At 37.9% G+C, this 14,774-nt stretch overlaps 1 protein-coding gene across 1 annotated transcript; it reads left to right on the top strand.

Annotated features, from left to right (window-relative positions):
* Nucleotides 1–350: 350 nt before the first annotated feature.
* si:ch73-361p23.3 (tumor necrosis factor receptor superfamily member 9) lies at nucleotides 351–2,483 on the top strand. Its single transcript, XM_067458509.1, has 7 exons — nucleotides 351–533; nucleotides 617–727; nucleotides 903–1,034; nucleotides 1,120–1,192; nucleotides 1,753–1,937; nucleotides 2,024–2,131; nucleotides 2,216–2,483. The coding sequence occupies exons 1-7, from the start codon at nucleotides 446–448 to the stop codon at nucleotides 2,275–2,277; spliced, it is 759 nt and encodes a 252-aa protein (XP_067314610.1). The 5' UTR covers nucleotides 351–445; the 3' UTR covers nucleotides 2,278–2,483.
* The last annotated feature ends 12,291 nt before the right edge of the window (nucleotides 2,484–14,774 follow it).

The raw sequence follows: 14,774 nt of genomic DNA, 5'->3' as shown, positions 1-14,774 counted from the left end.
TTGAGGACATTCGATTCAGAGAGAAGTACAATAAATATTTTTACAGCATTTGCATGTGGTATATGTTAGAAATTGATAATTAAAAGGATGGTAAAACTGCAATAAATGTATAAGCAACAGCAATTTTCACAAGCTGCTTTTAGTTTTTGAGCATTTTTATGTGTCAGGTTTTATTTTGTAATCAATTGATGTGCACCAACCAGAGAGATCAAATTCAGATGAGAAACAGATGAAGTTAATGGCTATTATATAACTTAGGGATTTTGACCTTTTTAACTCAAGAAACTTACACAGTACCATCATTTCATCCTACATGTTTTTTAACTATGGAAAATAAAAGAGGGGGAGTAGCCAATTCAGACAAGGTTGGGGTAAATGTCACCTTGTCTAAGGTTTCAGTCTCTGTTTCCTCTTTTTTGAGGGTAACACTTTAGTTACTGTTGTCATGTTATTCTACATGAAAGTCCTCTCAACTCTCCTGTGTTTGCTTTTACTTCACCAAAATGCAAGTGCGTCGAAAAGTTGTCCAGCAGGTATGTATGATTATAGTTAAATACTGAGATTTATGGATATTCTTCACATTAAATACCTCATAAATAATGTCTGTTAATTGTAGGTGAGAGGCTCGATTATTTTACAAAAAACTGTGTGGACTGTCAAGAAAATCAGTATAACCCTAAAAGCGGAGAAAACATTCACTGCAAATACTGCAGTAAATGTGAAAAAGGTAAGTGCCACAGTCTACTTTTTTAGGCACATAGATTCAGTAACTAAGAATGTAATGTGTAATGCTAAGATACTGTGACATGAACTAACATTGTTGAATGTGTGCAAAACAAGGCAAAGTCACCCGTTTTAGTTGAATATTTAGTTTTTCAACATGTATTCTTTTCCCCCCTCAGGTAGTAAGGAAGTCGATAAATGCACACCTACAACAAACACTCGCTGCAAATGTAGGAAAGGTTTTACACCCCTTGATCAGAAACAAGAAGAGATTTGTGTATGTAAAAAAGGTTCGGGAGTGGATAAAACAGGTACACATTAAATCCTACCTTACTGAATCGCATCAACTGACATTGTTGTGAATCTTATGAAACTTGGACTATGTCTCTCTTCTAGGAGAGACTTGCAGTGAATGTAAATATGGCTACTTCTCAGACAAAGATGACTCAACTTGTCAAAAATGGAGAGAGTAAGTTTTTACGAAAAGATATACGAAAAATGTAAAAAGATATACAGTTTTATAGGCAATTCAAAATATAAACCCAGGGCTGTTGTCAAGGGGAGACAACAAATACTGATGTTCCAGAGTTTAGAGATGTGGAGGGGAGCCTACTTTGTGGTAGAGCTAACGCATGACAATTCCCCAGCAAAAAAAAGTTGAATGAATTTCAGCGACGATCCTAATTCATATGATTCATCTCAACAGCTTCAAACGTATAATCCAACGCCCTCTTGTGTATGATTCAGCAGTAAGGCTTCAAAGGGAATGTTCACCCAAAAATGAAAATACTTTCATCATTTACCGACCCTCACGTCATTCCACGCCTCTATGAAACATAAAAGAAGATAATTTGAAGAATGTTTATTACTATCCATCAAAATATCGTCTTTGTGTTTTAATGAAGAAATGAAGTCGTACAGGTTTGGAATGACATCCGCATGAGTAAATGACAGAATTTTCACTTTAGACTGAACAATTCTTTTATAATGCCATATGAAGACAATCGCAAACATTTTTTTCATCTGTAGATGTAACGGTGAGATTGAGATCCCAGGCACCAGCACTTCTGATGCCGTCTGCAAATATGCACCAAATCAGACTGCCGAAGCTCCCACAGAATATACTACCTCAATGAAGACAACCACCATCACTTCTACAGCCCCTTCAAGAACTACAACCCCATCTCCCACCAAAGAAAACTTCCACAGCATATGTACTCTTTCTTCATTACTTCCAGATTTATTCATCAACCACAATTTGTATCTTTCTTGCTAAGCATGAATTAATATTTCATTCTAGGGCTGGTCATGCTTTTCATTGGTATTCTTCTTCTGTCTGGACTCCTGTACCACAAGTGTAAATCCAACTGCTGCATTCATAACCGAAAGAAAGTGGATTCTCGAAAAGGTGAAGTACCCCCTATAAAATTACAGCGTGTGTGTGTGTGTCAGGCTACTCTCTATTCATTCTTCTTACGTTTATTCTCTTTAGAGAGCATATGCAGAAAGCCTGTTGAAGAATCTGGGGACAAGTGCCTGTCCTCACTTGTCTAACGCAGTTTTCAATGGCCTAAGTGGTTTTTTTTTTTGTGTGTGTGTTGTGGAATATTTTGTATGCAAGCAATAGTTGTTGTATAACTAGTTAAATTGCTGTTAACGTCATTAAATATCCACTTAATGTAATACTTTATTTTACAGTGTCCCTGTTACGCATCGTACAAGTTCTTACTATGATAATAACAGTAAATATGCATAATTATTCTACTAAGTACATGTTGTTAATTAGTATTATACTCTCTGTGTGATTACACTGTAACAAGGGCACCTTAAAATAAAGTGTACATAACACAATTTTTTTAATTAAAAATCAGTACTTGGTTGTAATTGTCAATTATAATTAATATCATTGTTGTTTATATTTTTAATGGCTTCAATAGATGTTGAGAGAATGTTGTAAATACAGTCAATCGGAAAACTAGCGTATTTTGGGGGGCTGTTTAGGACCGTTTACACCTGTTTAAGGCTTACTGGTTGAAAGTACTGGTTGAAATGGGACAATTTTAAATACGGATCTATTTGGGGTTCAAAGCAAAAGTGACATTCACCCACGTGGAAAGTGTTCAAAGTCACTTTCTATCACATTGCGCTTGTAGTGTAAATGTTCATCCATTTGAATTCAGATGGCCAATTTAATTTAAGCCGTGAATTGATTTCAATTCATTACTCGAGATCTATAATGTGAAATCTGCTGATTGTTGACTTTGAATGGCAGATTTCACATTGCCTGATCTTGAACTGCAGTCAATGTACACTGTCAGAAAAAAAGATGCAGTGCTGTCAATGGGGCGGTCCCCTAAGGTACAAAAGTGAAAAGGTACATCTTTGTGTACCTTTTAAAACCCCTAAATGGTCCATATTAGTACCTTAAAAGGTACAAATCAGTACTTTAGGAGTACGTATTAGTACTTTAAAGGTACATAGTAGTACATTTTCGGTTTTGTACCGCCCCAGTGACAGCATGCACCTTTATTTCTGACAGTGTATAGGCAGATCGTCAGATTATAAAATCATTTCCATGGTGCCACAGTTACTACCACAGACTGAAGTGACTCATGCATTCCTGAGAAAAATATGACGAATTAGCTGAATTTCCCATATTTAGGTGGGCTAAGGACAACTTCTGAGAATCTTTCCTTTATTTATTTTATTTAGTGTCCGTATATGTGTAGCCTTATTATAAAGTTTTAATCTTGTTTCTGTGAAATGGAAATAAATGGGTTGCGTGACTTTTTGTAGGCAATAATAATTTTTTTGTATTTTATTTTGTTTATCCTTATTTCTTGTTGCGATTCAGTGCAATGTGTACAATTATGTAGTGTCTAATGTACAATTTTAAATAAAGGACTACATCTAAAAGTTTGTTAATACTCTCCAATATAAATACCAGAAAGACAAACAAAAACTTTGCCTGCAGTGTCATTCCATTCAAACGGTTCTCCATTTTATTGACTTTAATCATCATATGTATTTTTGTATTTTGTATTTTAAGTGCCCCACGTCAGAGATGGTGTTGTCCCCTCCTACATATGTTCTTTATGATAGTCGATAACGTTCCCTCCCTCTGTCTCTAGAAACACAGAGGTTCTGGGGAGGCGACAGCTTTCGGTTGAAAGTTTCCATCCACGCACACTCACGTTCCTGCGCTTGAAGCTAAATGCCGTTATGCTCCTTCCACTTATAAAACCACAAGAAGGTGCTTTACACTGAGGGCTGTTAACCGTTTAATTCTAAACCTTGCGTCTGCTTATAGGAGTTCATGAGTTCAGGTTTTGAGTTAAAGGTAAAGAAAATCAGAGTTTGGTTAGATAAGCGTCTTTACCAACTTTTACAATAACATTCTTTGGACAAATACAGTATGATGATGAGATGTATACTTAAGATAATTATGTAATATGATGCTGCAGAGGTAATTTAGAAGTGTTTTCCATTTTTACTTGCTATTATGAGTGTAAACAGGCCGTGCAGCTCCCTCCGAGTTGAATCTCAGAAAGAACTGAACTCATTCTTATGTTGTTCTTAGAAGAATGTTCATATGTGTCTGATATGCATTTCCTCTCTATTTGAAGTAGCAGCACCAGCACCATCTGCAGGACTGCTCGGCTGCAGATGTCAAGAACAAGCTGTGCCGACCAAAATATCACTACTTCCTATTTTGGCTATAGGCCTGAGCTGTTTGTTTTCATTTTATTTTTATTGATCTAATCTGCTCAGATGACTGCTCTGCCATGCTTGCATGAAATCAGCACATTTGCAGAGAGCTTGGTAATCTTGGAACTTGTTCATTTCCTCACTTCGTCTAAGATAATGAACCACATAAATTGGCTTCTTGTCAAAGAGCCTCACAAGATCAGAGTTGCCCACACGTTCTTCAGTTAAATTGTTGTAACAGAGAGAAGGCCGTTGCAAACTAATGACACCAACTAATAATTTGACTGTCTAAAATGATCTGAAATGATGCATTTAGCGAATCACGTGCATGGTCCTTTTAAATCTAAACCATAAAGCTGCAAACAAGAACTTACACTCATTCTATAAAATGACTGTGAAAAAAAGTTAGTAGTTCAGGGAAGGAGACAAGAACAACCGGCCAACGTGTCACAAACTTTAATCATCAAAATAAACACACACAAAACGAAAGTAAAGTGACAGCCCCTCACGGACAACTGTGCAATAATAAAAACACAAAATAAATGTCCCAGTCATGGTTCTCTTTCTTCCTCGCTCCTCTTTTATGCTCCCAGCTCTCTTCCGTGAGAGACATGAGGCCGGTGTTTCGTGCAGGTGACACTCATTATCACTCGAGTCTCATTCTGTTCCCACGGCTCTCTGCCCCTATGAGGGGTGGGGCAGACACAGCGGCCGCAGCACTTGATGGTAAGGACTGATGAGGCACGAGAAAAGGAGATGGAAGCATGAAGAGAGACAGAGAAAAGAGGGGAGAGATTTCTTGGTCCAGTTCCCAAAACACACTGCCATCTGGTCCTCCACTAGCTGGATGAAGTCCTCCGTGATGCCTGGCAGTGGCGCTGGATAGCCCTCGGTGGATGGCCCTCTGAGTCCTCCACCACCTTGTGGATCCTCTGGAGTCCACCGTTCCCTGCTCCTCCCCATCATGGCAGTCGGCAGCAACTCCCTCACTCCTTCTTGGATGGCAGCCGTCCCTCCAGAACCCAGGCGGTAACTTGTCCCCTTGTCTGCCTCAAGCATCAATGGCGGCAGATCTGCTCAACCATGCTCGATGGCTCGATTCCCCACAGCGGCGAGGGCCAAACGCTCCTCCTTTACTGAAAAAAAATAATTTCTATTGCTTTTTTTTAAGGATGCTACTGCTTTTTTAATTAAAGGAACTGTGTGTAAGAAATGTATTTCAATTAATCATAAAATGCCCCTGATATGTCACTAGACATTAAGAAATCATGTTAATTTCAAATACTTATATCACTGACAACAGTAGTCTGGCCAGGATATTCTCATTTAAAAGTTGTTGTTGCGGCACTCAACTGTTGATGGTGTTGATGTTGACATGTTGTGTTTTGGCCTGAAACTCCGCCCTCCACCTATCGACCAATCACAAAGTCAGTAGTGTTTGGGCATCCAGGTTGCCAAATCTGCTCTAGTTACCACAGTTGCAGCTACAAACTTTCCTGTTGGATCTGGCAGCCTCGAGTCAGGGGGAGGGGGAGAGGGGGAAGCGATTGCAGTACCAGTTTTGGCCACAATCTTACATACACTTCCTTTAAAATGAGCTAAAGCAACACAATTGCTATACATTTTGTCCTAACTTAGTTCAGTTGTGTTTAATCTATTTAAAAATAAGTCAAATTGAAGTCAAACTTAATCCATTTGTGTTGTGTTACATGAATGATTTGAGTTGCATTAACTGAAATTGGGCGGGGCTTGTTAGTTCCCAGCATGCTTTCCATATATGGTTAAATCAAGAGATTAAATGTTGTAATTTTATATGTAAAAGTATTATTTTATGTATTTTTGAGCAAGATGAGAAAGAGGGAGATTTGATTGTGTTTTATAGTGTTTAATATTCAACACTATAATATTCAATTAGGTAGGAATTATTAGAACAATTTAAATTACAGTGGGTTACCCACTGTACCCATTGTGGAGAAGAGTGGGGCAGACTGTGGATTGATACAGCTAATGTCAAAACTGATTTTAATGCTTAGCTTTTAATGCTTAGCATTTAAAATGCTAATGTGTGTTATTGTTAGCTAAAAGTTTGTCAACTAGCTAGTGCAGTATTGTAATTCAGTTCTGTAACATTAAATATATTAAAGTGGATAAATAAATATATGATTTAGAATGCCTAAATCATGTCATAACAATCAATTAGAGACAACATGATTGGCTCATTTAAAATGTATTCATTCCATGTTAAAGTTACATGAACAAATTATGTTTGTTTAACTTAAACAGGGTATATGCAGGAATCCTGAAGTTAATTTCAATACCTTTTTAAGACTTTTTAAAGACCGTCTCAAAATATTTTAAGACCTCATCGCACTTCAAGTTCTAAACGGCAACAAACCTTCAATAAACAGTTGTAGTCGAATGTAGACTTAAAATCTCTATCGTAGGCCAATTTTGCATCGTTTATATTGCATATCTGTTTTGCAGCGTTTGGAGGGCGACATATCACCTAACTGCGCATTTCGCAAAATACATGACGTCACCTGTAGACGGCGCTAGCCAGGGATGGAAATTAACTTTTTTCAAAGTCTACCATTCAATGTTTTTATCAGCCACTTTTTTGTTTTTAACTGACAATGTGTAACTGCATGTGAAAATTAATACTACAAGCTCTACAATACTTAATTAATCTCAAGTCTCAATGAAATTTTGAAGTTTCATTTTGACATTTTCACGATGATTTGTGGTCTTTTATGGCTTCCAGTTTTATGGTTTTTAGTCCCAAGAATGAAACTATTCGTTCTGGCATCTTTGAAGCGTGTTGACAACATACCGAGCAGAACATTGTCAGTAGGGATTGGGAAGCACCGAAATCAAAATTCTTGGCCGAAACCAAAAAAGAAGAAACCAAAGCCGAAAACTGAAAAATAAAATTAAAACTAAAATGTTTAACTCGACCTCACTCATGTGTACATTAAATAATAATGTACATGCCTACTGGCCTGCAGAAAATGAATAAGTAATCAAATGTAAAATAACTGCATATTTAACTGTTTAAATGAAAAATTAATCCTTATTAAACTTACAAAAGTTATTCAATCAAGAGCATTGTTTAACGTCAAACTAAATATAAGGACATCACTCAGGCAGCAGTAAAGGCTACTGCGCCTTTTAGACCTGAGGCAGGGATATGCTCGTCTTTCTCGACTGTGCATACTATACAGTTCACTTAAGGCATATTCAGACTATGTCTGCTACGATACTCATCAAGATCGACATGTTAAAATACTTCTTGTGTGAGTTTGTCCGTTTAAGCGCAAGACTTGAAAGAGAACTCAATATTTGAGTAGACGAGCGCGCGCTCTCGGATGATGCACAGCCTCAGATCTTCTTACAGCGCGTCTTCACGCGAGTGATGACGGAGAAAACGACTGGTTATATGCGCACATACGGCAGCACTCACATACATTGAACAAAGTTTACAAAGAGGTGAAACAGCTCGGTGGGTGAAGCGAGTTTACCCGCCACAACTCAAAATCAGCCGCATTTGGCTGGTGGCGGTGCTAATTTCCATCCCTGCCGCGCGCGCGCTCCGAGCCGACCTAAGACTGAGCACCCCGTTGTTTTTTAATACTTATGGGGATGAAAAGAAATATATTCATTAATACTTTTTGGAGTCAAACTCTTTTGACAAAGCTTGAACAAAATACTTTCAAAATTTAAGACTTTATAAAGCCGTGATAAGACTTTTTAATACTTTATAAGGGTCTTAATTTTCCCAAAATTGATTTATCACTTTTTAAGACTTTTCAAGACCCCGCGGATACCCTGTTAAATGATTAATGTGGGACCGATGTACACAGTTAAATCATGTAAATGCAACACACATTTTTTTCATTGTTCCTCCCGGGCTTCAGCACTGATGTAGCAGGGATAGTTTTTTAGGGAAGAAGGAGACTGGAACTGGCAAATATTTAACACACTTTAATCTCATAAAATAAACAAATATAATAAAACACAACATAAAATCCAGGCCTGGTCCTCTCTCATCCTTCACTGTCACTCCTCGTTTTATGCTTCCGGAGCTCCTCCGTGAGTTGGTGCGGCACACAGGGGATACTCATTAACACTCACCCCTCCGGCCTCATCCTGCTTTCCACATAGACAAAGCTTTAGCTAAGCCCATGACCGACATCTAACAATACGGCCAAACCTGAAGGAGGTGACAGAGAAGAGAGTATAACAACTGTCATTCAGCCATCTTGAACATTTGTCTTTTCAGGGTTAGGAGTGGGCCCAACCAAAGTTTAGATCAGCCCAGTCCTAAATAATAGCCACAATTACCAGTCTCAACTGGATGCCAGCCATCTAAGTTTTATTCCTTTCTAAAAACAACCTCTTTAACCCCAAGGGGAGACTGTGGCAGGTTCCAAGAAAAAGCTGTGCAGCTGATTATTTAAATTTTTATTTTAATTGATCTAATCTGCTCAGATAACTGCTCTGCCATGCTTGCATGAAGATCAGCACATTTGTTATGCAATCTTGTTGCATAGTGGCCTGAGAGCTTGGTAATCTTGGAACTTGTTCATTTCCTTACTTCATCTGTTGTTCAAGAGAATGAACCACATCCCTTGCCTTCTTGTCAGAGAGCCTCACAAGATCAGAGTTTCCCTCACGTTCTTCAGTTGAATTCTTGTAACAATTCTTGTAGAGTATGCTGTCGCAAACTAACAACAACTAATCAGTAGACTGCATTCAAAAATTAGCTGAAATAATGCAGTTAGAGAATAATGTTGAATTTACATGGTGCCTTTAAATCTTTAAATCTAAAGCTGGTCTTTGTCAGGTGTTTTTTTTTTTTTTTTTTTTTGTAAGAATGTATTTAAATGTTGAAATTGAAGGAACATTCAGCAACATGACTTTTCCACACAGTGAAAAAAGAAAACATGTTTACTTGTTTGTCTATTTCACAAAATGTGTTTTTTATATCATGCTTTAATGAACTGCTTGCATTAGTTTTATGTGTGTTAAGCTGCTTTTTCATAATTCATTAGTATTGCAATATGGTAGCATAAACTTTTACAGTGTTACATGATGTGCCGTGTGACCACATTTATTGTGACGTACATGTGCTCATCAATTTTAATAGCATACTCACAACTGAGAGAAACCCCCCCAGTGTGAACATGATGTATCCGTGACATTTTACGTAGACCACTTCTATCAGCTGCAGCTTCGCTTCGTATACCCTTTGCGCAAGAGAGAAGGGGAGGCTCGAAATGAAACCACCCAGACATGCAAATGACCCTTGACGTCAAATGACACTCGACCACCTCTTTCTTATGACATCATCTTGATTTTTTTTTTTTTTTGCAATAACTTTAATGAACATTGACATTACATTCAGAAGAAAATAACACTTAAATATAATTTTGATATTTTAATTTCATGCCTCAGCCTCATTTGCTGCTTAACAGTTTGTAAATGCATACATAAAAAAAGGAGATTGTATTAATAAATAGAAACTCAGAATATTGTAATCTGAACCACATTAATGATTTGACAAATGATAAAAATTTGTGATAAATCATGAAAACAATTTCATGTGTCACTCACTTCTGTTCACTTTTAAATTCTTGAAATTTCAGGATTTTCCCCTGAAGTCTAATTAAAACAATTACAGTCATATAAGTTTAGATACAGATGCAAACTATAACAATGTTCATGACTTAGCAAAAGATGGATTTACCATTGTCAGTACAGTGATGTGTGGTGAGCTTTGTGTGATCTTTGTGGGTTCATGTGCGTCTTTTAGTAAAGGTCATAGCTGACATGCAAATCTGAGCACGTTCCACCCTATTCTCTTTCATATACAAGCACAGAGATATATTCAAGCATCCATTAGCTTTCAGTTAGCAATGATGTTTGTGCCAATAGTATTTGTAAAAAATAAATGTACTTATTAATGTACTTTTAATTCAGGTCAATCTAAAGTAAAGAATATAATATCATTTCACTGACGTAACAAAGAAAATGCCAAATGGAAGAAATAACCAATGGTACTGAAACCCTAAAAAGCTTTCTTTAGACTTGACTTATGGTCTTAAAATAGCAAATGCTGTTTTCTAGTTTGTTTTGTTTTTTACTCTGAATGTGTGGTCATTTAAATATTTATTTGGCTATTGGTAACACTATTTAGTAGCCTGTGTGGCGTACATGTTGTCAGTGGGAAAAAAAGTTATTTCAAGTAATTTTGATTATGAATGATAAACTCCAACACAAATGCCAAAACATTGTTTTCTTTGGAACAAAATGAAACATAGAACCGATTCCAATTTCATGTTGATTTTTGGTTTCATTAAAATAGAAAATATGTAATAGGCTAATTATAGGTTTGTAAACATTTGGGACGTGTGCTCATGATGGTTGCAGAAAACCTGGAAGAGATAAACTTTATAACGCTAGAGAATTACATGAATACGATATACAAAATAGTTTGATTTAAAAATGATTGTCTGTAGGTCAGTTGTAGTGTGTAAAGCATCTATTTGGACTATTCAGACAGTGACGAGTAAAATTGTACATTTGTTAGTTGGACAGCTTGTCAGATATCAAATCAAACCTCGTCTTACAATTTATTAGTGCATGTCATTTCATATATTAGTAATCAACTTAAAAATATGTGTTTATGCTACAAATGATTAAGTTCCTCTACCTCAATGTAGCTTGTTGGTGTAACATAAATTCACTCAAAGTTGTCATAACTCAAAAAAAATTGATGCAAACATACATTTTAGAGTGTGGGGATGCACCCGGTCTCTGAGGCACAAACCTTTTATACAGCAACCAGGGCTGTGTTTCCCAAAAGCATCGTAAGTTTAAGTTGATCGTAGAGACCATCGGTGGCAATTGTTCTACGATCAACTTAAGCTCACGATGCTTTTGGGAAATGCAACCCGGATCTGTGGATGGCTTCTTCTGTATTACGATTCTGCTTCGCTCCAAGTTTCTCAGAAGGTGAGCTCGCTTTGGCCACTCGTTCCTAGAAAGGGAACAGATGATTTATTAGAAACTTAAGGGGTGAGAGCTTGGGCTGCAGCCCCATTCAATCAATTTCCTTTTCTTTGTTGCACCCACAGCTTCCTGATCTATGTGAGGCTTTCTCCTATTATGACGCCTTTGTCCCTCGCTCGGCGCTCGGGCAGCCACACTCACCTTCTGCTCTTCTCTCCAGGAATGTTTTCCTGAAAAGGGTTGTGGCGAGGTCGCCTCAAGGGTGCAGAGAAATTTAGCAGGGGCCTGAACCCACCAAGGGATGTACTTCCCAGTGACATCCAACTGAGTTCTTGCCTCTTTCCACTACCATCTCAATGGCAGTCCCAAACAGTCCAGAGGAGCTTGATCTGACTGCTTGATAAATTAAGGATGCCTCTCTGTTGCTACCATAGCTGCCATTAACCGGCCCTATAGAGCTGCCCGCTTGCTTTGTGGCTATACACAGTTCATAGGCCCTGTCCCAAATGGCACACTTACTATTCACTTTTGGTCTTGTGGACTTACAATGGCCATTGCATGCGTGTGTCCGTTAAGTCCACGAGACCGTAGGGTGTCCCATTCGTCATTTAAGCTTAAAGAAGGGTGCTCGTGAGCGGCCCCTTTGCGGCTGCTATGCGCCCTCAATGTGCACTTCAGCTGAGCCTGCAAATTTGCGAGCTACGCAGAGGACTTCTACCTGACAGTCAAAGCGGTAGTACGTTGTGAAAGTGCGGACTCAGAGGAAGACTGTGAGGGTTTAGGGTGGAGACTGCCTTATAACCCCTTCCCTTGATTCAGGTCTTCGAGCAGATCTGGCTTGTAAGTGTAACCCCTCCTGTTCGAACTGCCCATTCCAAGCGGGACTCGAACCCAGGTCCGCCAGCATGAGAGTCAAACGCTCTAACAAAGGAGGCTAAAGGCTGCAACATCTAGCATCAGTCGCTAGAGCGTCTCTTGAGGTCAGAGGAGGGAGGTTTACTCGGACAGCAACTACTAGCTGGTCTCTGTTACATAAGCTTGCAGTACTTCCATAGAGGGTAAAGCTCCACCAGTGTGCCCAGCCACTGCATATGCTCTGCCCATCAACCTTGATGTCGTCTGACATGATTTAGAGGGCAAGATAGGAGCCTTCAGCAATGAGGATGTCCCTGGGGAAAGGTAATTTGCTCAGTTCCTTTCCCCCTGAGGCACCCTGCTCTCTGACGGGGCTCAGTGGCTGGAACTGGAGTTTCCTCAATGGGAAATCATGTGTTTGAATTGTCTGCTTGCTAGCCTGACATCGTTATACTCAATTCTAGTCAGAATTTTGAGTCTGATACTGCTTCAATTGGCTGTAATTATGGGGCGTGTTTCAACCAAACCAGGAAAGACCTCAATTTGATTGACCTACAACCAATCAGAGCAATGGGTTAACATAACGTTAGTTGTCAAATGTTAACAGAACTCAACTGCACTGTGTTGCCTAGTCTGCGGTTTTCCCGAGGCTTGTTTTCCACAATCTAAAAAATAATGAAGTGACTTAGTAAATATCACAGTAATAATTAACTTTATTAACTTAAGAAAATCTCTGACTATTATTTACTTGATGAGAGTTGAACATACCAAAACAATTGACTGGCAGTCTAAAATTTGTCTAAAATGTAGTTATATTTAAGTTTTTGTCACTAAAAGAATTTAGTATTTGATTAACCAATTATTTATTTAAAATATACTTAATATATTTGTAAGATTTCTATAAAAATATTTTAAAAAGGAAAACTAAACTGATCTGTTTCAAGTACCAAAAATATTACTTAATTAAAATCAACATTATTAATATTTAACACACTCTTAAGAAATTGAGTTAGTTAAAACAATGCACCACTCCCTGACGTGACGATGACTTGGCGTTTGAATGTTTTAATTCTCTTCAGTCTCCCGAGCAGTTCCTTCTTCTCAGCGTCGCAGAATTGGTACATTTCAACAAACATGTAACAGACATGCAATCAATATTTTAGATTATAAAAATGTTTCACCGAAAAAATCGAATGAATCATAGTAAAAGTTTTTTAGAGTGCAGAAGACAAAACATTTTTTTATAGTGATGTGCCCTTCTTTTATGCTGGGGATCACTTTGCAACGTGGTTGCACTGCGTCATCCATTGAATGGTGTATTTGTACACGTGCCTCAGACACCGGGTTCTGCAAGGGCATGTCCCCATAGCGTCAGCAGCTAGCGCACACAAAGCTAAGTTCCATCGAAAAGGAACCTATTTTTCATGATCCCATTGAATCCATGTGGTCTCATTAATATCTCTTTTTCAAATGGAATAACATTATCACAGTAAAATGGTTTGTGAATGGTATTTCACATTCCCTTCAAGTAATCATAATGATAGTAAAAGAACTGTTTATTTTTTACTCAGGCTGAAACAGCGGTTATCATATCAACGGAAGGTTAAGAGATCCTTTCTGATGGTGTGGTCCTTCCTGTTCTACGCAGTATATAGATTATCTCGATAACACTGGTGACTGTTTTTTAACCCATAGCAGAGCATTTCTGAAGGTGGTGGAGAAGTGTTTATCAGACCATGATAAAATAGTTTCTGTGACATGCCTGTCAAAACTGGCGATAGTGGTTTGCTTAGGTTTCCGAACTTCTTTGAAATGTCGTTATTGCTGTTAAAGAAGTTGCCTAGTTGGTCTATGTGCTCCATTAGTTGGTGTATGTGGCGCACAGCTATATCGATCCCTCTTTTCTTCTCTTTTTCCATCATTTCTTTTCATCCCTGTTGCAGTCTCTGATTTAAAACCCATCACAGAGGCACACAAATGTCCTTATCAAGCACATTCTCCACTTGCTTTACAGTGCATTTTGCACAAAAGAACCATTTGTTTGGTCCTGACCCAAATGACCTTTAATATAGAGACATCACTAGTGTCACCTTGTCTGTCGCTTACTGCTTATAATGAAGTGTGTACTTGTGACTTTTGGTGAAATTTAAGGAGAAGTTATCCTTTCACCAGAATAGTTACCGATAGGTAACTGTTCCCTATTGGCTCTCTCATGTGATAAGAGCCACATGATTGCTATTATGACTGGTGACATTACAAATTGTCTCTTTCTTTTTCTTTTTCTCCAAAAGAATCTTTAAGTGAACAGATCTTAAAATAACCTTTTTTTCCAGTATGAAGAATATTAATATTATTGATCTTACATATGACAAATGGTTTGAACACTGAACTAAAATAAGTTACTTTAACATATATTATTATATTATGTTCCATGGAACAAATAAAGAAAAAAAATCAAAAATTGGAAACAACATAAG

The sequence above is a fragment of the Pseudorasbora parva genome, chromosome 12, assembly GCF_024679245.1.
Source record: "Pseudorasbora parva isolate DD20220531a chromosome 12, ASM2467924v1, whole genome shotgun sequence".
Lineage (NCBI taxonomy): Eukaryota > Metazoa > Chordata > Actinopteri > Cypriniformes > Gobionidae > Pseudorasbora > Pseudorasbora parva.
Note: the sequence above shows the minus strand (reverse complement) of the source record. Positions and strands in the feature narration are given on the sequence as shown.